The 25,118-nt window shown below is 41.0% G+C and overlaps 1 protein-coding gene across 1 annotated transcript in view; it reads left to right on the top strand.

Moving 5' to 3' along the window:
* The window catches only part of LOC134575593 (NACHT, LRR and PYD domains-containing protein 3-like), a 180,401-nt gene that overhangs the window by 53,780 nt on the left and 101,503 nt on the right, over positions 1 to 25,118 (top strand). Inside the window, exons 8-10 of the mRNA XM_063434914.1 lie at positions 13,047 to 13,217; positions 15,028 to 15,198; positions 20,519 to 20,689. Coding sequence (XP_063290984.1) covers positions 13,047 to 13,217; positions 15,028 to 15,198; positions 20,519 to 20,689 — 513 coding nt within the window. The remainder of the gene's footprint in view (positions 1 to 13,046; positions 13,218 to 15,027; positions 15,199 to 20,518; positions 20,690 to 25,118) is intronic.

The following is a 25,118-nucleotide window of genomic DNA, read 5'->3' as shown; positions in this document are numbered from 1 at the left end:
GTTAAGGAAAAAATATGAGCTAGTTATCATATATTATATAAAATATATGCTGCAGTGTACTGCATTGTACTGCACTGAATGTATTTAAAGCCATGTCTTTTCTCTTTATGGCTGTAAGTAATAATGTTGTTCATAATTTGGAATATCAACCAACAACTTCTCAATTCCTTGGAATGTTTACATGTCTCCTATCTCCGCAACCTTGGCTGGAAACTCCAGACTCCAATAATAGTTATGCTGTTATAATTCCTGATTTTTAATGAACAGCTAGCGTAACTGACAATATGGAAATTATCGCTGTTTTATAAAACTTTTCTTATATAGTGGACATTAGAATCCAGAATGCAGTAATGCAATAATTAAAAATCCTGTCTGTCTGTCGCTTATGTGGCATGAATATTTTCATTAAGCCATAATGCAATTTTCTTTGCATTCTTGGAATTAGACTTCAAATTTCATCGCTCTGTCTTATCACTTTTCTTTTGACAACATTTTGCATTAATCTTTTTCCTGTGCATGCATACTAAGCAGCTACAAAGAGAACATATCCCTCTGTCTGCAATCCACTGTCCTGGAACTAATGGGCCATGCTGTGCTGGTGTATTAGGCATATCAGGGAGATTACCAAATATGTATATTTGCTCTCTTATGATATTAATTAAGATCCACAAAATTTAAGCATTGTATGCTAATTACAATGTACCTGGCACCTGAACTTAAAGTGCATTGTACAAGTTTACATTAAAATCATCTCTCCATGATGAAGATCTCTCTCTGAGTCTGGGCTACAAATAGCTCATTAGATTCTTGATATTTCAAGACTTGTGCCATGACAAAGTATTGTGTCTTCTCTTACGTATAAGAGGTTACCTAGGTATTTGTTATTGTTTATTTAACGCTTCCAAGTACAAGTCCCTTCGTGGTCGCCAATTGTAACCGTGGGCGGTTCCCTTATTTACCTCTATAATGTCTTAAAGCATAGAACTTAGCAGGGCTAACCATACAGATATCTTAGCCATAATGTTATATAGTTAGTAAGAGATCCTCTATTTAACATATGTAAATAATTGAGAATACAATATAAAATAAGGATTGTCTTGGAAGCAATAGTTTTGTCTTTTAGATATTTATTATATAAAAATATAAATATAGACATATAAAATCCATTATAGCAGAGTTTATAAGATGAAATTAAATGCTTGCAAATATCATTAATAGGTTAACATACCCTTCTGAACATGTCATCATGTCAGCCTCTCAGTCATTTTAAGATGGAGCAGCGTCTGTCTCCAAGTCTCTCCTCTGTCTGTTAACATTTAAAAGTACACCTATTTATACCTTAAGTGTCGTCATTTTAGAGTCACCATAGTTCAAATATGAAAAAGTCCATAACTAAAAGCAAATGCACACGTCATGGGAAACTCCCGGACCTGGGGAACTTCCATCAAGTTCAAGAGACAAGATGGCTTCCCAAAGTCTGAATAGCTTATCTGTTGTTTATACTAAGACGTAAGTGCACAGTCGTGGGAGATTCCGGATTTGGGGAAGTTCCATTAACTTGGGGTTACCACAGTATATTGTGTACTGAAAGAGTCGTAGTATAGCCTTGAAACTTGTTTATGCGTTATTGTTATTGTAATTCGTCTGGGACAAAATGGCGCAAACATATTATGCACTGAGGTTATTGCTTAAAGAAACATCTATGAAAAACAATATGTTCCATTTCTAACACCTTGTCAGTTTGCAATATCTCTTAAAGACAAAGTACACAGTTTAAGAAATACAACATTTCATTCTAAAACTTGTAATATTTGCATTTGCCCATAACAAGATTAACCTACTCCCTGGTACCATGCCTCCCAGGGGTCATGTATACCCGTTATCTACTAAAGAGAACTCAGTTCTAGAGGAGTATATTCACGAGAATTTAGACAAGGGATTCATTAGGAGATCCTCCTCTCCTGCCGGGGCTGGATTTTTTTTTGTTAAAAAGAAGGATGGTACATTGAGACCTTGTATTGATTATCGAGGTTTGAACAAGATAACTATTAAGAATACTTATCCCATTCCTTTGATTACCGAACTCTTTGATCGTTTAAAGGGTTCTAAAATTTTCACCAAGTTAGATCTCAGAGGGGCATATAACTTGGTGAGAATCCAGAAGGGACACGAGTGGATGACGGCGTTCAATACTCGATATGGTCACTATGAATATACAGTAATGCCTTTTGGGTTATGTAATGCACCGGCTGTATTTCAGGATCTGATCAATGAGGTTCTTAGGGAATTTCAGCATGATTGTGTTATTGTATACCTGGATGATATACTCATACATTCTAGAGAGATTGAGACCCACCACAAACAAGTCAGAAGGGTTTTGCACAAACTTCTTCAACATGGCTTGTACTGCAAATTGGAGAAATGTAGCTTTGATCAATCCCAAGTAAACTTCCTTGGTTATGTGATTTCTGGGGAGGGATTTAAGATGGATCCGGATAAACTCCAGTCCATTCTAGATTGGCCTTTACCTAAGGGTCTCAAGGCCGTTCAGAGATTTATTGGATTCTCCAATTATTATAGGCGCTTCATTAAGGGATACTCTTCAATTATTGCGCCTATTACCAATATGACCAAACAGGGGGCCGACACTAAGAATTGGTCTACTGAAGCTCTCCTTGCTTTCAAAACTCTCAAGGAACTTTTTGCTTCTGCTCCAATTTTAGTTCACCCCGATACTATTCTGCCTTTCCTACTTGAGGTAGACGCCTCAGAGACTGGTATAGGTGCTATCCTATCTCAAAGGTTAGGTGTGGATAAACCATTACATCCATGTGGATTTTTTTCTAGAAAATTATCTGGTGCCGAGAGCAGATATGACATTGGTGACAGAGAACTACTAGCTGTTATCAAGGCTTTAAAAGAATGGAGACATTTATTGGAAGGGACATTATACCCTGTTACTATTTTAACGGACCACAAGAACTTGTCCTATATTGGAGAGGCCAAGCGATTGTCTTCCAGGCAAGCTCGTTGGTCGTTATTCCTTACCCATTTCAATTACGTTCTCACTTATAGACCTGGTTCAAAGAATTCTAAAGCCGATGCCCTATCTCGCCAATATGAACCTTCTGCTTCATCTGAACCGGTTCTGTCCTCTATAGTACCTAAATGCAATATTATTGCTAACACAAGTCTCAAAATCCATTCTCTGTTGCTTGCCCAGATCATGAAGTCACAACATCTGGCACCTAGACAGACTCCTGAGGGAAGAAACTTTGTTCCTCCTGAACTCCAACTGGAGCTCTTACAGTGTTTCCACGAGAGTAAGGTGGCTGGTCATCCTGGCATTCGCAAGACATATTCCTTGATCTCCAAGGATTTCTGGTGGCCTTCCTTACGAAAGGATATTAAGGAGTTCATCGGAGCTTGTGAGATCTGTACCAAGACTAAACAACCTCATACATCTCCATGTGGCCTATTACACCCCTTGGACATTCCAGAGAGACCATGGTCCTGTTTGGCCATGGACTTTATTGTGGATTTGCCTGTTTCCAAGAGACAGACTGTTATTCTCACGGTGGTTGATAGATTTACTAAGATGGCTCATTTCGTGCCGTTACCTAAACTTCCGACTTCTCCTGAATTGGCGGAGATTTTCGCGAGAGAAGTTTTTCGCTTACATGGGATACCTTCTGAAATTGTCTCTGATAGAGGCTCTCAATTTGTCTCACGATTCTGGAGATCCTTCTGTTCTCAATTAGGCATCAAATTGAACTTTTCTTCTGCCAATCACCCTCAGTCTAACGGAGCTGCTGAACGTACCAATCAAAAGATTGAACAATATCTGCGCTGCTTTGTTTCCGAACACCAGGATGATTGGGTCGGTTTGATTCCTTGGGCGGAGTTCGCACACAACAATCTCGTTTGTGATTCTACTCGTTCTAGCCCCTTCTTCATGAATTATGGCTTTCATCCTTCCATTTTTCCTTCGGTCTCTTCTTCCCAAGGAGTACCATCGGTTGATGATCATGTCGCCAATCTGAAGAAGTTGTGGGATCAGACTCGTCAAATTCTCCTGCATAATTCTATGTTGTTCAAAAAACACGCTGATAAGCACAGAAGGGCGGCTCCAGTTTTTGTTCCTGGGGATAGAGTATGGCTGAGTACTAGGAACATTCGTTTAAAAGTTCCCTCTATGAAATTCGCTCCTCGCTACATTGGTCCTTACAGGGTTCTGACTCGTATCAATCCGGTTGCGTATCGCCTAGCTCTTCCACCTGCCTTACGCATCCCTAACTCCTTTCATGTTTCCTTGTTGAAACTGCTAATTTGCAACAGATTTTCCTCAACGGTTTCCTCACCTCGTTCTGTCCAGGTGGAGGGTCAGGAGGAATACGAGGTCAACTCCATTATCAATTCCCGATTCTCTCGGGGGAGGCTACAATATCTGGTCAACTGGAAGGGATATGGTCCTGAGGAGAGGAGTTGGGTACCTCAAGAGGATGTTCATGCCCCTCGCCTCCGCAGGGCGTTTCACTCCCGCTTCCCATCTCGCCCCGGTTCCTTCCGCCCGGTGGGCATATCTGAGAGGGGGGGTACTGTCAGGGTACCTGAAGTCTCTACCTCTGAGAGAGGCAGAGACTTAGACGTTTATCCGTCCAGACGAGCCGTTTCCTCCGTTCCTCGCGGTCCATCCGGTCACTTAAACGCTGGCCGCGAGGGATCCACTTCCTTTTCTAACATGACGCTCGGTACTCGACGTCATGACGCCAATCCCGAGCGACCTGTCACTCAATTGTCTGATATCTAATCAGCACTCGTCGGAGGCGTGTCTACTCTCCGGAGCCAGGGTATTTAAGCTTGCTTCTCTCTTCAGCTCATTGCCCTGTCGTGGTTCTAGCCTGTCTAGTCACTCAGTGCTCTGGTTTCTGTTTTCTCTTTGGTTTTGACCCGGCTTGTTGTACTACCCTGCTTCTCTCTGTTACCTCTTTGACCCGGCTTGTCTCTCGCTTACCTGTCTTCTCGTTCCCTCGACCTCGGCTTGTCTCTGACCATTCTCTATTATTCTCTGTACGTTAGTCCGGCCATTCTAAGGTCCGGTATACGTACCTTTCTACTGTTTGTACTCTGCGTGTTGGATCCCTGTCCCGATCCTGACAGTTACTTACAGGACTTTGCTCAATTATCTCCCAAGCAGAGGGGAGGGATTGTGTGCTGTACATGGGCATTTCACAGACTGTATGTTTGTTCTGATTTATTTATGTCCGTTGTGTTCCTGTGCCCCATCAGGTCCAAGGGGGTGTTCCTCTGGCCTGGAGAATTGTATAAATGCCAACCTGCACCATTAAAGCTCATATCATCTTGCACCTTCATGAAGTTTCAGCTCATGTTTGGGGGATTGGAGAACTACACTCTGGGGGATTGCTATAATCACTATACTCCCCTGAGTATAATCACTAAGCTCTTGTAAGCTTGTTCCTGCTACGCTCTCTGGACTAAGAGAGGTTTACCCACTGGAAGCTGGATCCTGGTCATAGGTCCAGGGTGGGTAGGAGACGGTGAGATCCCAACCAAGCTGCGGCAGTTCGTGGGGTTAGCAGTAGTTATGGTGTTCCAGCACAGTGTTTATGGTACTCGTTAGTACTAGGAAGCAGCGATATTGATATAGGTACCCGGTCGGGGTGCCAGGCGGTCCGTCACATTGGTGGAAGCAGCAGGATGGCTTCCAAGAAGCACAGAAGCATCCTGGAGTCACCGGTATCGTATGAATTCTAATTGAGGGCAATGCTAGTATCCGTACAGCGCCCTTGGCTACAGCAGTATGGATTCGGCTAGTTTCTGGACAACGTTCCATGACGAGGTGGAGGAGGCTGCAGACTACAGGGATGCAGACAGGAAGGAAGACTGGCATGAGGCCCTGGAGGATGCCCAGCAGTGGCGGGGTGAGAGCCTTCCCAGTGATGAGCAGCAGCTACAGAAGCGTGTGGCGATGCGAATGTATCTCTTGGGAGAGCGGCCCCTGGATGAGTGAGTGACAAGACTACAAACCCTGGTATGGCGGGAGATGACCTCCAGATGGCAGGTGGAGATGGGACCGAGGTCTTTACCGGCCCTACAGGGACGCTGGGCTGCCGGCTCAGATCCCCAGCTACAGCCGGAGTTACCGGGAGTAGGGACAGTCGTTCCTACTCCATAGCGGCAGTGTACCATACAGGGAGGGGAGACAACAAGTCTCTCTCCCCAGCAGCAGACAGTATTACTGGGAGAGGAGATTGCCGGTCCCTCATCCCAGCAGCAGCAAGCAGTACAGCACCAGGCAGCGTTACCAGGAGTCGAGACAGTCGGTCTGACTCCAGCGGCAGAGGGTGTTACAGGGAGAGGGGACAACCGGTCTCACTCCCCAGCGGCAGACAGTATTACTAGGAGAGGAGATTGTCGGTCCCTCATCCCAGCAGCAGCAAGCAATTCAGCACCAAGCAGCGTTACCGGGAGTCAAGACAGTCGGTTTGACTCCCCAGCGGCAGAGTGTGTTATTGGGAGAAGAGACAGTCGGTCTCTCTCCCCAGCAGCAGGGTGAGTTACAGGGAGAGGAAATTGTTGGTCCCTCATCGCAGCAGCAACAAGCGGTTCCACCCCAGGCAGCGTTACTGGGCGCTTACCCTCCATGTAGAGGAGACAACCGGTCTCTCTCCCCAGAGGCAGGACAAGTTATTGGGAGTGGAGATGGTCGATCTCACTCTCCAGCGGCAGTGTGTATTACAGGGAGAAGAGCATATCGCCCTCTCTCCCCAGCGGCAGCTTACCCTACAGGGAGAGGAGACCAAAACCAAAACTTAAAATAAAGGTTAAATCCATGATTTTTCTTTTTACTTGAGTTAAGAAAATAAGAAACATTGTATGAATGATGATAGAGAGTCCTTAATGTTGCTTATTTTATGTAATAGTTTTAATAACTGTACAATGTTAAGGTATCTATCTGAAATATAAAGAAAAAAAAGAAAGGAACAAAGAAAAAAGAAAAGAAAAAAAATAATTCTCTTTATGTATTCGCCTCTCCATGAGATATTGCACTTTTGAATACCAATACACTTAAGTAGCCTTGGGTTTTTGTTGTGTATAGTAAAGAGTTTAGACACTGAATAGTTTTGATACCCTTTAGTAATATTGCGGCAATGTTCAGCCAGTCTTATTTTAAGAAACCTGGTGGTCATTCCTACATATTGGAGGCCACAGGGGCATATGACATTCTTGTATTGCATCTAATGAGGTCTTTAATCCGGTAAATATTCCCTCTATTATTGGATCTAAAGTGCATAGTTTATTATTCTATTGTGCAGTCAGTAGTTTTACAGATAATGCATTTATTACATTTAAAAAAAAAAAAAACTTAGCTTAGTGGGAAAAGGAGGAATTTCCATTTCCACTTTCTTTAGTTTTTCGTAAGAATAGATTTGAAGCTTGGTGCTCCTCTAAAGACAATGTGTGGTTTGCCTGGGATAATATATTTCAAAGTATCATCCTATTTTAATATATGCCAGTATTTGTTTATGATTTTTTTCACATTACTCTTGTTGTTAAAATAAAAAATGATTTACAATGAGAGAGGGATATCTTTAGTTTTGTCTATTTAGAAAGGAATTTTCTGTCTCTTTGTTTTACTGCAGTTAAAGTTTTATTAAGGTCTTCTGGTGAATATTTTTTTTATATGAATGTATTCCTCAGTAGTTGGGCTTGTTTGTCAAAATCATTAATACGAGAACAGTTTCTACAAAGGCGTAGGAATTGACTTTTAGGGATCCCTTCAAGCCAAGGCTTATAATTGCAACTAGATTTGTCTATAGCGTTGTTTTACACACTTTAAAAAAAAAAAAAAAAAAAAAAGGTTTTGGTGTTAATACCGCCATTGTGGATAAAAAAATGAAATTCTAAAAGGTTAATAGAGCACCAAGCTTCAAATCTATTCTTACACAAGATTACACTAAGGGAAGTGGAAATGGAAATTCCTCCTTTTTTCCCAAAGCTAAAGGCTTTTTTAAATGTAATAAATGCATTGTCTGTAAAACTATTGACTGCACAACAAAATAAAAAATATGCACTTTAGATCTAAGAATACAGGCAATGCTTACCCAATCGAAGACCTCATTAAAAAAAGACTGTCTGAACATTGACTCAATATTACTACAGAGTATCAAAATCATTAAATGTCTAAACACTTTACTATACACAACAAAAACCCAAAGCTACTTAAGTGTATTGTATTCAAAAGTGCAATATCCCAGGAGAGGCAGAGACATAAAGATAATTTTGGGTAGCAAAGAAATGTATCGGGAGTTTCTTTTAAAGACCCTTACCCAGAAGGCCTCAATGTGGACTTTGATGTTTTGAATTTTTTATAATTTTTATGCCTTCTAAATTTTCTTTTTAAAATATAAGAATACATGACATATACCTTTGTTCTACTAATCTACTAATTGTGTCTCTATTTCTAATTTCTACTTAACCTCTATTTAATATATATTTTAACTATATTCTGTATATACTCGAGTATAAGACGAGTTTTTCAGCACATTTTTTGTGCTGAAAAACCCCCACTGTCTTATACTCGAGTCAATTGTCTGTATTATAGCAATTTACATTGCCATAATACAGACAAGGACCGGGGGCTGGCAGGAAGCTGTAACTTACCTTTCCTGCAGCTCCTGTCAGCTCCCTTCTCTCTCCTCCGGTCAGTGCAGCTCCCAGGTCAGCTCCCTCTGCAAGTCTCGCGAGAGCCGCGGGGTGAGAGCCGTGGCAACGCTCCGCGCGGCCGCGAGACTTGCAGAGGGAGCTGACCTGGGAGCTGCACGGACCGGAAGAGAGAGAAGGGAGCTGACAGGAGCTGCTGTGAAGGTAAGTAAGAGCTCTCTGCCAGCCCCCCTCCTACAGCCCATCCACTGGACCACCAGGGAGTGAGAACCCCCCTCCCTGGCCAGCTAACAATCAGGGAGGGGGGACGAAAAAAAAATTATTAATAATAATTATTATTATAAAAAATAATAATAAAATAAAAAAAATAATAATATAAGAAAAAAAATATTAAAATAATAATAATTAAATAACAATAAAAAAATGCCCACCCCCCACCAATGCTCTCCATCACACACACACACACACTGCACTCATACACACACACTGCACTCATACACACACTGCATTCATACACACTGCACTCATATACACACTGCACTCATACACACACTGCATACACACACACACACACACTGCACTCATACACACACACACTGCACTGCATTCATTATATACACACTGCATTCATACACACACACTGCACTCATATACACACTGCATTCATACACACACTGCATTTATACACACACTGCACTCATACACACACTGCATTCATATACACACTGCACTCATACACACACACTGCACTGCATTCATTATATACACACTGCATTTATGCACACACACTGCATTCATATACACACTGCACTCATACACACACTGCATTCATACACACACACACTGCATTCATTATATACACACACTGTAAATAAATATTCAATTAATATAATTTTTTTAGGATCTAATTTTATTTAGAAATTTACCAGTAGCTGCTGCATTTCCCACCCTAGTCTTATACTCGAGTCAATACGTTTTCCAATTTTTGGGGGGTAAAATTAGGGGCCTCGGCTTATATTCGGGTTGGCTTATACTCGAGTATATACGGTATATTCATTTCTATCTTCTCTGTAATTTATTATCAATTATATTTATTCTATTCCACTTTTCTTATCATTAATTTCCATTTATCTTATACATTAGTTATTATTTCTCTTCATTTCCCCCTCCCCTTTAATGTTACAAATCTTCCATTGAACATTTTACCTTTAATATTAATTAAGTTTATCTACCTCCTAGAATAGGGGGAGTTTATATTTGTTTAATAATTCATTTGATATAGCTACCATACTCCTTATGAAGTTAGATTTAAACCTTATACTGTCTTTATTTATCCAATTTCTAATATGGCCACCACATTCAGCATGTTTTATATATTTGCCCTTACCAATATGGCCACTATTTTGTATACACTCGAACAGCTAGAGTGACTTCACTAATAGGGCCACCGCGTGCAGTCTCATGATAGCTATGCTATTTCCTTTCCTTCTCATCCGTAGTCACTCCCCCTCTGTCTCTTAATTGGCTGCCAGTTTCACCTAGATGTTTCTTCACGCACGGTGAGGCTAGACACACCGTGCTTTGAACGATTTCTCCCATAACACATAGCGCAAGGTCATGTGACGCGGGAATAATGCAGCGCTTCACGCACCTCCCATTCGTACGGTGCAGGTAGACGCACCATGCTAGGAATACAATTCCCCAAATTCATCTCCCGAGATCACGTGATGCAGAAGTAATGTCACTCATCAAGTACCTTGTTTTTATCACAAATTGAAGCATCCAGAAGCTTTGGTTTGTATTTAGTTAGTAGTCTATTTGTATTTCAGTGTAATGATTTACTTATCAATACCTAATAAAGCTGTTTTTGGTTATAGTAATTAATTCCATATAACTGTCACTTGCTGATGATGTCATTTTGGCGCCAATTTCATAAATTTGATTCTGTCACTTCTTATATAAGTCCTTGTCTGCCAGGCTCACTATCTATTTCCACTTGATAAAACCCTGTGTGGTGAAGCATGTTGAGGATTTTAATTTTATTGTAATAAAGGAATATTGGATATTTTAATATCGAGTGTGCTAGCTTCCTTAATTGTATTACTATTACTTTTTCATTTATTTTTATTTTTTTGTCTGCCTGGCATCCTGCTTTCGATCCCAGTGAGGATCTTACCAAAGAATCCAGGGTGGGGATCATACCACCTTCACTAAATCTTTTATTCTCTATACAGAGAGCACTATTTTGTGTTTTGTTTTATCCTTCTTTTTTTGGGTCATACCGCTGCCATACTGCTGCCATACTGCTGAGATATTTTACAACCACACCCACTCACATATCTTAGAAGTGGGGATTATGCCACTCTATGCTCTCCATACAAGAGCTGGTTATTAGCTCTGGTAAATGTGAGTTTACCTATATTTGATTTTACTCAAGAAAGTTGATTAGGATTCTCTGCACCATTGGATTTTTTTCTGTTTTCTTCTTTCTATAAATATATTTATCTACATGAGCTGGAAGTTACCTCTGACCTAAGATTGTACATACAAGAAGAATACATTTTCTGTGATCTAACCTGTTTCCTTGCATGTAGCATGTTATATTTCTTTGGACATTAATGTGAACATTTTGTTAATTTTATTTGGATTTTTATCTTTTTATTTGATATTTCCGGTATCCTACACATTTTTTTTAACGATTTTGATAAAAAACATTTTTATAAAGGTTTCTGTTTTTATTTTGTTTTTATTTAACTTTATATTAGTTATATGATTACTACTGGTGCTACCTTTTCTCTTTTTCTTTTTACTGTAATGTAAACACTGCCTTTCCACTGAAAAGACAGTGTTTACAGCAAAAAAGCTGCAAGGACTGATTATATTTACCAGAGATATGCTCTGGTGACTGTAGTGTCCCTTTAACAATGTACTAGTTGTTGTATCTGTTGTTTTACCCCAAGTTAAAATTTTACTCCTTATGATACTTCCTGTTTGTTTAACATTTGCATATATATATATATATATATATATATATATATATATATATATAGTTCAAGTAGAGATTGTAGCCGTATTAGTCCAGTAATGCAGATGTAAAAAACAGATAAAATGCGTATCTTGTAATACCTTTTTTATTGGACTAACAGAATTTTTTAATGACAAGCTTTCGGGAGAACCTCCCTTTCTCAAGTCTGAAGCATTTCTGAGCAAGACGACACATAGAATTCAAAGTTGAGTTGTGATACAGGGGTTAAAGCGAGATGAGTGCAGATAAGACACATTTATAAGACATTTATGACCCTCTGCAAAAATAGTGTCTATTTTCTAACAAACCTGTGTCTTATCTGCACTCATGTCGGTTTAACCCCTGTATCACAACTAAACTTCGAATTCTATGTGTCGTCTTGCTCAGAAATGCTTCAAACTTGAGAAAGGGAGGTTTTCCCGAAAGCTTGTTATTAATTTCCCGAAAGCTTGTTAGTCCAATAAAAAAGGTATTACAAGATACGCATTTTATCTGTTTTTTACATATATATATATATATATATATATAAAGTCCTGCCACAATTTTAAAAAGTGAGTTATTAGATTGTAATATAAGATCTTTAGATGCTGCTTAGTACTGACAGAATTATTCTAGGATTGGTAACCAGACTTCCCAACCATCCGAATTTCAGCTGGGCAGTCCCGATTTTCAGGTCTTGTACCCTTGACCTGACTTAGTTCCCTGGTGTCCCACTTGTAAAGACACCAGTGAACTTTCCCTAACAAGCATAGTGCAGGCACATCATTAGATGTGCTCTCTCTATGCCCGGGGCATTAAGTTCCTGCAGGATCTTTCCTCAGTGGACTGATGCATTCACACCAGGCTGACCTGCCAAACCTTTGGGTGAACCTTTCTGGGCAGATCCACCTTTTGTAGGCAGTGCCAGTGATGTAATTGCTTCACTTTCCCACCCTCTCTACTGCCCTCCTTCTGGTGTCCGAGTCACAGGATGCCAAAGTTAAGAGGATGGGTCATTTAGGTGTCATTAAAGATATCAGGGCATGTCATATAAATCAGTCTGAAGGCCATATTCCTTTGATGAAAATGACAGCATATTTTGTGAAATGTACACAATTCAAGAGTCAGTGAGTGTTGCTCTTTAAATTGGAGGTCGATTCTTTTGTAACTGTATACTGTTAACATTATAAATAAAAAATAAATAAAAAAATCTAAAGGTTTTTTGAAAAGAAAGTCACTTGATAATTGTGAAAAAGACAAAGTTCTTTATGGCTTGGTGTTCTATGTTTTTAAATAATATATAGTAACATTTAAAACAAATAATCAAGTAATTTTGTATATTTGTATTTTGTTTTAGAGTGCAAGACTGTGAACTTACCTCAGTTTGTTGTGAAGATCTGGGCTTTGCTCTTAATACAAATCAAAGTCTTAAAAAATTGGACCTAAGCTCAAATAAACTAAAGGACTCTGGAGTGAAAAGTCTCTGCACCGGTCTAAAAAGCCCCAAATGTTCTCTAAAAGAGTTGATGTGAGTTTTGCTTCAATATTTATATGTCAAATGCCTCAGTAAAATTATACAAGTAAATAAAAAATACTGTCATTGTAATAGTTGTTAAGAAAGTATAAACAAAATATATAAACAACAAAACACTCGTACAGAGATATTTCAAAACACAAAACAATATAGAAAAATGATTGAACTCAATGTGAACACTAAATCTGGTCATATCCATATTAACCCCTGAAGGATGGAGGAAATTGTCTAAATTCAGAACAAAAGCTATATGTTTGTTCAACCATAATTTGCCACTTTCACATTTAGTGCACCCACACTTATTTTATGCTGATCAGCCACAACATTAAAACCACTAACAGGTGAAGTGAATAACATTGATTACAATGGCACCTGTCAAGGAGTGTGATATGTTAGGCAGCAAATGAACAGTCAGTTCTTGAATTGTATGTGTTAGAAGCAGGAAAAATGGGTAAGTCAAAAGATCCAAGTGACTTTAACAAGCACCAATTAGTGATGGCTTGGACAAAGCATCTCCAAAATGGCAAGTGTTGTGAGGTGTTCCCAGTATGCAGTGGTTAGTACCTATCAAAAGTGGTGCAAAGAAAGACAACTGGTGAACCAGTGTCAGTCATTGTTACCCATAATATGCTCTTAGGTGGCAGGACGGACCCTAGTTATCACAAGAATATCCCCAAGAGCTGCTGGTACCACCTACCCGATACCAATGCTAGCACTACTACACCTGTGATCACCTCACTATGCAACTAATGTGAATCACAGACGCGGGGCCCTCTCCTCTTCCCCTTTTGTGTAGTTTTATGTGTGGTGTTATTTATTTTTATTTTTTTTCTCTTCTTTCTTTTCTCTCTCCTCCTTTCTCCTCATCTTCTTCTTGTCTCTCTATTCCATTCTTTTGCATAACAGTGAGATGGGCTGACGAATGTACCATAATTCTGTTAATATTATATTATGTGTTACCAATGCGACCCATTCATGACATCTTGTGCTTCATTGAACTTTTGTCTTACCTATTTCGGGACCTGTGTGTCCCACCTTGGTATTTGTATTTTATTCATGAAAAACTTACACATAGTTTTGTAAATCAAGATTTTATTGTAATACATTCTCCTTTCTCAAAGCTATCGTGAGGACTGGCATATACTACTAAAAACATTTCTGGGAAGCTCCTGCGCTACCTGAGTAGAATGCTCTCCCCGGCCACCCCCGCCTACTATAATCTCTGATACAGTACCAGCACTTTATTTAGTATACCGCATTATAAAAAGTAAGCAACTTGATCATCATTTTCCTATAGAGCACCACAATTATGGAACACAATTAAATATTTCACCAATCTAAAATACTTTAAGAGATGCATATCATTATCATCATCATCATCATCATCATCATCATCATCATCATCATTATCTCATTACAGAATACACCTGTAATCGTGGTTAACCCTATTTCTTACTTGTTCTATGTTAAATGTATATATGTATATTTTAATATTATTTTGTATTTTTAATATTATACTGTGCCATATTGTAACAATGCAATGTTTGTGGGTCCAAGACATACTTGGAAATGAGAAAAACCTCAATGTATCCTTTCTGGTATAATATCTTTAATATATATTTAGTGATTTAACTCCTAAATAGCTTAGAATTGAGCAATGAGACTACATGGGGCATGATCTATACACTAAAACAGCTTCTTTAAGCTACAGTTGTTTTGGTACCCATAATGTCTCTTTAACTTTGATAAAACATTTGTTAAACATAAGATTAAAAGTTTGTTTAATTTCTCCTTCTCTCAAAAGGTTGCGCCGCTGTTATCTGACCCAAGACTGTTGCGAGGATCTATGCTCCATTATTGCTTTAAACAACTCTTTAATCATGCTTGATCTAAGTGAGAATAATTTGCAAGACTCAGGGCTAAAACTTCTATGTGCGGGTTTGAAAGATGCTTCCTGTACTCTGCAAGAGTTGAGGTGAGAAATGGCTTATGTCTTTGGTTGATATTTAATATACCTTGTTTTGTAACATCAAAATAGTGAATATCAAATATTTTGGAACGTCACCTAAATAGCACTATTTCAACAAAAAAATGCAAATGTTTGGTTGAGAAGTAATATTAAATTAGAATAATCTCCTAATTCTAGCCCTAACTCTGAATCTAATTTTGAAAAAAACTAAACATTTAATGTAAGAGATACATACAGGTAATTATAAAGCTTGTATTATGGGAAAATAACAAGATCAAAATAGAACCTAAAAAGATCCAAAACATTGATCATGCTGCTGTCATTAAAAATGATGAATTATTTTTTAGTTTCGGAGCTGACAAGAAATCCTCCCAAGTGTTACGATATGGAATATATATTTCTCATTGGATGTACCCAAGCATCATTCACTGATAAAAAAAAAAAAAATGATATTTGGAGTGTGAGGTGTTCCAAAGTCTTCCTCTCTCCCTCAAGTCTGAAGCACTACTAATCACTATCATAAAGTTAAAGGTACAAAGTTTATGTGAATGGCCAGAATAAGAAAACAAACAGAAGAGAGACATAAACACATTAAACAGCAGAGTTTACAATAAAATATACTGCTGGATAGTGTGTGTGTGCCATGTTATAGAGCAAAGTCGGTTGTGGTGTGCCGCAACCAACATGCGGGTAGGTCTGTAAATAAAGAGGGCAAATAGAATTCCATAAGTTCACTTACTACATAGTACAATTACATAGCCAAACTCTTAAATGCTTCCTTTACTATTTATCTGGTTGAGGAATATCTATTGTAACAAAGGGTTGCCACTCTCTTAATTGTATTCACCAGAATATCTCTGCTAGAGGTGGCTGATGCTGTGCCAATTTTAACTTAATGACCTGAAAATGTAGATGGGTCTAGTCCAAGTATCAGTGATCTGTTATTCTGATTTAAAATGTGAATTTAGCTGACGTGAGAGGTTTAGCATGTAAAGACAGTTACGTTATACAGAAAAAAGAAAAGGAGTTATATCAGATGTACATAAAACATAGGTTTCAAAGCATAACAAAATGAACTCGTCAGTTAGACTGCCACATTTTTATAATAAGAAAACAAGGAAAATCAGGCTAGGTAAGCCTGTCAATATAAGTAATACTGTATAGGCAAGCTGTTAGTCATAGAGGTGAGACAGGCAAGTGGGGCATTGTGAAGGTATTTACATGCTAGGTTAGCAATGCTGTCATTTGTATGCTCTATGGGTAGGGGTGGGGCACCAACATAATTAACAAAATGCTTGTCTGAGATGTGTATCTATGTAGTGCAATGTGTACCACAAGATCCATTTTATAAAGGAACAATGAACTGTTGTATATATGTGGAAACTCTGCTGCAAGAACAAGTAACCAACAGTGCTACACTGAGGCAAGAGAAAAAAATGTTAAACAAACATAACCGAACTGAAAATTGTATTGCAATGGTGTTCCTACAAGACAGGCTACTAAGGAGTGGGCAGTCGACTCCAATTAACCTGAGCCAACCACAGGGTGCAAAAGAGGTGGCCTAGTGTGAACTATAACTCCCAGTATGTGCACTGTTACACATGATTCACCCAATACCCATGCAAATCCTCCAGCCCCCTCATCCAAGTACAGTTCCAGTGAGCCAGAAATGTCCACTCCACCGGCCCCAGGCCTTAAGAACAGCACCTGTGTGGTCCATGCTTATACAGTCGCTCCTGCTATTGTGAGCAATGTCCCAAGAAGAGCAAAGTGGAGCAGGGTTTGTGTATGGTTTCTCAGGTGGTGTGGGGGATCAGCCCACTCGCAGCCTGGGATTGTGGTAGGGGATAGCTATCACCTTGGGAGGTCAGACTGTTTGTTCCCCTGTTGCAGGCTTGAGACAGGCCCGGAGTGGAGCGGTTGCGAGCAAACTGTATGTCGCTCTGTCTCTGCTCCCCAGGACTGTTCACTCTGCTCTCTAGTCTCAGCCAGAAGGTATTGAAAATCTGGTCTATTCGCACCATGAGTAATCCCATCAGATCTCGCGTGGTAAGTGTATGCGGAGCATCTACCATCTTGTCTGACACTGTAAGGTATGCCTCGTGCAGCAATGGGGATCTGCAGGGTCACAGGCCCTCCCACAGTTGGCTGTCAGTAGACACAGAGCTGATGCCGGGATAACCCCCACTGGCGGGGGGGGGGGGGGGGAAGGAGTACCCCACGTGCCCTAACCCAGTCCCGTAGCGGTATCAGCAGAGAGATTGTCCGCCTCTCCCCGCCCACATCCACATGCAGGCCACAGTGAAGTGTAGGGTGTAGACCACTTGCTGAATGGTTAAATGTTTCTAAATGTGCCTCAAGAGGAAGTTTAGCGTTTCTACCGCAAGCAGTACTAAATATACGGTAGGTAAGTCAGTAGGTATGCACAATTAGTCAGTTATTGTTCTGAGCTAATTTAGAGTGTGACCGCTCTGCATGGCAGTCAGGCCCTGCCCCCCAGCTGTCCAGAGTTTTAACTGAGCACCAGATGTAGTCTGTGGGATAAGGGAGTATTTCTACTGGAGGGCTCAATAGATTGGAGGGCTGATAGACTATCCTAATTCTCCTTGACCTGTCTGCGGCTTTTGACACTGTTGATCATCAACAGCTTCTTCTCATCCTCCTGGTGCTCCTCCTACCTCTCCCAGCGCTCTTTCAGTGTTTCTTTCTCTGGCTCTGCTTCTTCTCCCCAACTCCTCTGTGTTGGTGTCCCCCAAGGTTCAGTCCTTGGTCCCCTACTGTTCTCTATCTATACTGCCTCCCTGGTAAACTCATTAGCTCCTTTGGCTTCCAATGTTATTTCTATGCGGATGACATGCAAATCTACCTTTCCTCTCCTGATTTCTCCCCGTCCCTCTTGACTAGTGTCTATGACTGCCTCTCTGTTATTTCTAACTGGATGGCTGCCCACTTCCATAAATTTAACTTAACCAGAACTGAAATTCTGGTCTTTCCTCCCTCAAGTGTTGCTACTCCTGTGTCTGTCTACCTCCAAGTCAACGGTGCTACCATCAGCTCCACCACGCAGGCTCGCTTCCTAGGTGTTCTCTTTGACTCCGACCTCTCCTTCACGCCTCATGTTCAGTCAATCGCCAAATCCTGTTGTTTCCATCTCAAAAACATTGCACACATCCGCCTCTTCTTAACGCCAAATGCAACTAAGGTGCTGGTCCATTCCACTGTCCTTTCTCGCCTTGACTACTGTAATCCTCTTCTCAGTGCTCTTACGTGCTCTCAACTTGCGCCGTTACAGTGAATAATAAATGCGGCGGTGAGGCTCATCTTCCTGTCTGCCTACACCTCCCACGCCTCACCCTTCTGTCAGTCCCTGCATTGGCTTTCTGTAAGATATAGGGCTCAATTTAAAATTCTGGTTCTTGCTTTCAAATCTCTGCATAATGCTGCTCCCACCTATCTATACTCCCTAATACACAAGTATGTTCCGTTTAGGCCCTTATGCTCTGCTGAAGACTTATGTCTATCTTCTGTCCGTACTCCCACCTGTGATGCTCGCCTTCATGACTTCTCAAGGGCTGTACCGTTCTGTGGAACTAACTTCCCTCCTCACCCAATCTCCACTATCATTAAAAACTCACTTCTTTATAAAAGCGAATCAATTAAACTGTTACTAGCTCACGACTGATTCCTCTCTTGCAACTGTCATTATTCTATCCTTACCTTTTGTGTCACTTTACCTCACTCCCTCTAGCATGTAAGCTCATTGTGCAGGGCCCTCAACCCCTCTGTTCCTGTGTGTCAAACTTGTCTGGTTACAACTACATGTCTGTTTGTTCACCTACTGTAAAGCGCTGCGGAATTTGTTGGCGCTATATAAATAATAACATAAGAATTGTTGTCGTTTTTTTGGTATGTATCAATATGAGTATATAATGATCTGCAATTTTAATGAGATTGTGAATATAGAGACACCATAATTTATCTGACAATGACTATTGTAATTTCTTTGTTCATAGGAATCATAAAAAGCTGTATGTATCTATAGTGGACTAAGATATAAGATATATAAAGTGGTAAACCGCGCCAAAAGTGCTCAAAGTGAATGTAAAAAAAGTAACAAAAAAATGTTATTTAGGGCCCCCATCCGCCATGCAGGGGTAGGGGCCAAGGGGAGGACAGTAGGTCCCCTCCTTATTGTTATTTATGGCCCCCACCCACCTTTCAGGGGTGGGGGGGTGGGGGCCGGTGGGACAGTAGGTCCCCCCCCTTATTGTTATTTAGGGCCCACACCCGCTGCTCAGGGGTGGGGACCAGGGGCAATAGGTCCCCCCTTTAGTTTAAAAGCCCCCACTCGCTGGTGGAGGCTCAGGAGCGGGAAATTTTTTTAAATTTTTTACCAGTGAGCAGCCACAGGCTGCTATGTCCGTGTTCGGGTCCGGGGTACAAAAAATGTAATGTTCGGTACGAACCCGAACTTTTCAGTTCGGGTTCGCTCAACTCTAGTTAAAAATAATAGCATTTTTTAAAATAGTTAAACAAAAGTTGTTTTTTATTTAAATGTGGGAAGTTGAGTACTTGTGAATATCAAAGAAATAAAAAATAATTTTAAATTAAAATAAACAATTTAAAAGTAATCATTTTATAAATTACCATGGTAAAAATTGTATCTATTTGTTGCAATGACCTATTATTTTATTACTGTAGGGAGGTTTTAAACCTTCCTATACCGCCACTTGCCATACAATTAGGGTTACATAATTAGAGACATCCATCAAGTTTACCCTTCTCAAATTTGTTTTTGCTGTTGATCCAAAAGAAGGCCATCTAAAACAACACTTCCAATTTTGCAACAAACTAGGGGGGGGGGGGGGAGATCCATCTTGACCCCAAAAAATGTCAGTCACATATCTCCCTGGATCAAGAAGCTATAACCCCACTAATTCAAAATAATATCCTTGTACATTATGTTTTTGCAAGTATTTATACAATTGCTGTTTGAACATCTGTATAGACACTGATAAAAACCACCTCTTCAGATAGAGAATTCCATATCCTTATAGGTTTTACTGCATATTAACCATTTCATTTGCCTTAGACTAAATCTGATTTCTCCCAGTCCAAATGTGCGTCCTTGTGTCTGATGTATAGTCCTGAATAGAATTCCAGACAATGATTTATATTGGCCCCAAATATATTTGTGTAATGCTATCTTATCCCCTCTGAGGCACTGTTTTCCCAAACTGAAGAGATTTAAATTTGTTAGGTGTGGTTTATTGTTGCTTAAAATGAACATGGCCATTACTTACTTGAGTCTTACATTTTTCTGTAGGCTACAGAAGTGTCTGTTGACTTCAACATGTTGTGAGGATCTCCAAGAAGTTCTTATTGTAAACAGATCTGTGAATAAACTGAGACTCAGAGGAAATATGCTACAAGACCCAGGTGTGAAATATCTCTGTGCTGGGCTCAGACATCCAAACTGTACTCTACAAGAGCTGTGGTAAGTATTAACTCACTTCATTACTTACACCCATTAACTCAATTTCTGCTGCAGATAGAATTTCCATCATTGGACCCATAGTCTTTAGGTGACAGGTAAGCCTGAAAGCCTCTTTGCAAGCTTCAACATTTTATAGGAAGTATACGAAACATTTTTACAGCTGTTTATTTAATTTAGCCATCTCTTAGTTTTATTAGAGTGAGTGGGTATGCTGTTGTTTTTGTTTTTGGGATAGTGAACAATAGCATGGTACCATCGAAGGCACAAATAGGGTACTCATGTACTTGATCAATATAGTGAGTAGCTTTCTCTATAGATAGGTGTCCACGAAGGCACAGTCAGGAATTTGTTAAACTAACTGAGTTAGAGTAATACCAGGCAAGCTACTCAGTCCTACTTATTCTGATAATTTCTGCTATCCTACAGTGATATTTAGGTGATTGTCCCAGTTACATCGCAATGTATATTTAACTTTATTTTTTTTTTATTTTCTCCCTTTTTTCGCACATTATAATTTTCTCTTTTCTCCCTTTGCCCATGCTTTCTTTATTAAACATTTTCATAGACTTTATTTTGTTAATATGTACTTTGCTAAAGCTATATAGTATTTTTAAATTATACCAATAAAAGTTACGTTTTATATCCTATAATACAGAGACAGGAAACCCAATATCCTTAGTAGTACACTGCAGCTCCCACTTCTTTTGTTAAATTACCGTATTTTTCGCTCCATAAGACGCACTCTTTTCCCCCTCAAAAGTGAGGGGAAATGTCTGTGCGTCTTATGAAGCGAATATGAAGCTTTACTTACCTGTCTTGTAGCGTTGGCCGGCAGCACAGGGCGCACCGCGGTACTGGAACTTCAATTTCAGGTTCCGGTTTCCGGCGGGACTGAAAAGAAGTGCGCACTCAGCTCAGTGTGCACACTTCCTTTCAGTCCCGCCGGAAACCGGAACCTGAAATTGAAGTTCCAGTACCGCGGTGCGCCCTGTGCTGCCGGCCAACGCTTCAAGACAGGTAAGTAATTATGGGACAAGGGGAGGAGGACAATATGGGAGAGGAGAATATGGGATAGAAGAGAAGACTATGGGGAGGGATGAAGTCTATGGGGAGCGAGGGGGATGAAGACTATGGGGAGGGGGGGATGAAGACTATGGGGAGGGGGGGATGAAGATTATGGGGAGGGGGGGATGAAGACTATGGGGAGGGGGGATGAAGACTATGGGGGGGTGAAGACTATGGGGAGGGGGGATGAAGACTATGGGGGGGTGAAGACTATGGGGGGGTGAAGACTATGGGGAGGGGGGGTGAAGACTATGGGGAGGGGGGGTGAAGACTATGGGGAGGGGGGGTGAAGACTATGGGGAGGGGGGTGAAGACTATGGGGAGGGGGGGGGTGGAGACTATGGGGAGGGGGGATGAAGACTATGGGAGAGAGGAGAAGACTATGGCAGGGGGGGGAAGAAGACTATGGGAGAGAGGAGAAGACTATGGGAGGGGGGGGCACTATGGGACAGGGGAGAAAAAAAATATTCTGAACAAACTGTCCCATAGTAAGAAACACTATGGGACAGTTTGTTCAGAATATATTTTTTCTGGGTTTCTTCCTCTAAAAACTAGGTGCGTCTTATGGTGAGGTGCGTCTTATGGAGCGTAAAATATGGTACTCAATTTTTGGGTTAATCCCATTTGAGTGAAATGGCATGTCCATAAACAATGGCATGTCCATAAACTTTTATATTTAATTGTTGCCTCACCCACCGCCAGTGGCTATGGCTTGGTAAGACGTTATCCCACACATTACCACCGACCTAAGGAGGTGACAAATCCCCTACCCTGCCACAGCAAGGAAAACAGAGTTATTCAAACTCCTCCATACATCAACGGACAACACGGAGGCAGGGGAAGGCCCAGCTACACCAACTCAGGTGACACCCAGGCCATGCTAGCCTCACTAATAAACTCATGAGCCAAAAAATTTCTGACAGACTGGCAATCTCGAGTCGGTCACCACAGCCCTCACAAGGCTGGGCCTCACGCTACTGTACAACCAGCACCAACCAAAAATCGGTTACCTGGTACAATCAATTCTTATGACACACAATACGTTAACCCTGCACGAAACAAGGCATATGTATGTACTTACTTACCTTGTCCGGGGGCCGGCCGAGGTCCTCTGTTCCCGGCGTGCTCAGAGCGCCGAAGACGGCGGGCACTGACCGCGGAATGCGGTCACGTGTCCTGCCTAGCTTTGAGAGCGTGCCGTGCGTCACGAGCACGCTCTTAAAGGGGAAGTGGGAGCCGAAAATCAAAACGGTCTCCCATTGGCCCCTGTCACCCCACATTCCCCAAACTCTCACATATTGGGGGCGTGGATATGACAGGGGCCAATCAAGAATAAGTTGAATGTATTTAAACGTACCTCTCCCTTTACTCCCTGCCCTATCGTGGTTTCTGTTTCAGTTCCATTTAGCGCTTGTTGTGTTCAGTTGTGTTCATTCGTACTTGACCTTGGCTTTGTTTCTGACTACGTTATCTCTTTATCCTTATCTTTGGTGCCATGCTGTAAATGGTGGAGATTGGAAAACCCAAGTAAAGACCCCTCTGCAAGTCTTGGCTATGAGTGTGTTTACAGCCAATGGTTCTGTTGTGCTGACTGTAAGTGAGGGCATGCTATATTCCTTGAAGGTGTATTTTGATACCTGTATGAGAGCCCTGTGAAGCTCCAAAGCTTTAGTAAATCTACTACAAGTCTGGAAGGGTGATGAGTCAGTACCAGGTTCCTTAATTTTGCCATGCTAATCATACCACAAGCCCGCGCTTTCACATCCAGAGTACTTTCCCCTTTTTTCCACACTTCCAGCATGACGATCAGAGGATGTCCCTAGACACCCCAGCAACAGCAGACCTGCACATGGGGGGGGGGGGGGGGGGGGGATTTCTTAACCACTTGGCATGGTAAAAGCATGTTCCTTCAAGGATTGTATGACACTTCTCCAACCAGATGGTCAGACGCGGCGTCTACCACGGGTTTGGTAGCGATCTACCGGGAACGATTGCTTTGGAGCTGTTGGTCATGGCATCCAGGTTTGGAAATTTTTCCACCACCTCAGTCCCTTTGGGGGATCTACCCCATTGTAGCAGTTGATGTGGCATGGGGTAAATCATGGTCAGGGTCATCAATCCGTTGTTACTCAGACAACTAAGCACATGTCATATCATCAACAAACGCCACTCATCATCCATAAGGTCATGATATTTCTGGGGAACTCACTTGGTTGGCCACTTATCACATTTCTTTTACTTTCATGTACCAGGCGGGGGTATACATCCCTGCCGACAATTGTCTCATTTATATTCCAGGCATGTTCATCCTACGCTTCCTACAGCCGCCCATACAGTCACGGCCACTCTTACGTTCCAGAGACAAAATCATGGATTAGACATACTCATGCAGCATAGCATGCACTATCCCACCTAGCACTTTCGTCCCATACTTGTAGAACGCATAACACAGCTTTTCACCTGGTTCAAATAATCTCATTGGAAATGACATAGCTCAACCTGTGTCATACCATTTCTCCTAGGTTTTGCTTCTTTTTGCCACCTTAAATTATCTCACACACCATTAATTATATATTATACAGGCATTCAACAACACAGGATAACCTATGGCCAAAACTACCATAACTTCATGCTATCATACCAGACAAGAATATACTCAGAGGTTTTCAGGAATCCATTCCCCCACGTTCCTCTCAGAGATTACTAATAGCCATCCAACTTTTCCTCCTTATCGGACCTATTAGATCTACAACCATTCAATTATAATACCAAGTCGGCCATAACCAGCCATGAGCATTGCCTTCTATGCCTTTCTCAGGCCAGAGAATCCACTACCATCACCACCACTCAGACAGATCATTGTCTTCAACGATCCCACGTATGTAAACACATATATCATTACCTATTGGCTCTACCACATTCCGAAACAAGTCAACACGCACCAACAGTAGCGATAACATACTATCCTACCCACATCAAATGGTGTCCACTTTCTGTCCTAGATTCCTACCTTCAAAATCCTTCCAGGAATTAAATACTTAATGCATTTAAGGAAATGTCTGGTTAATTTGTATATATTTGTTGACTGTATTAAATCTTTGATTATTCATTTTTGCCCTCTTTATTTGCAGGCCTATCGTATCGTCGGTCTCGGCACACCACAACCGACTTGCTCCCTGTATACTACCCTACGCTTATGCTGGATCCTTACTCCATATACGGCTATTTGCCCCTTACACAAGTATTAAGGCAGTTTGGCCTGTATTTGTGGGAGGGGCTTAAATTAATTCACTCCCCTATATAAGGGACACCCCTTACCTGACTCATATCGCTTGAGGTCAGCATCAGAATGACCCTCCCACCC

The sequence above is a fragment of the Pelobates fuscus genome, chromosome 10 (genome assembly GCF_036172605.1).
Source record: "Pelobates fuscus isolate aPelFus1 chromosome 10, aPelFus1.pri, whole genome shotgun sequence".
Taxonomy (NCBI): Eukaryota; Metazoa; Chordata; class Amphibia; order Anura; family Pelobatidae; genus Pelobates; species Pelobates fuscus.
This window is presented reverse-complemented; position numbering and strand designations above follow the sequence as displayed.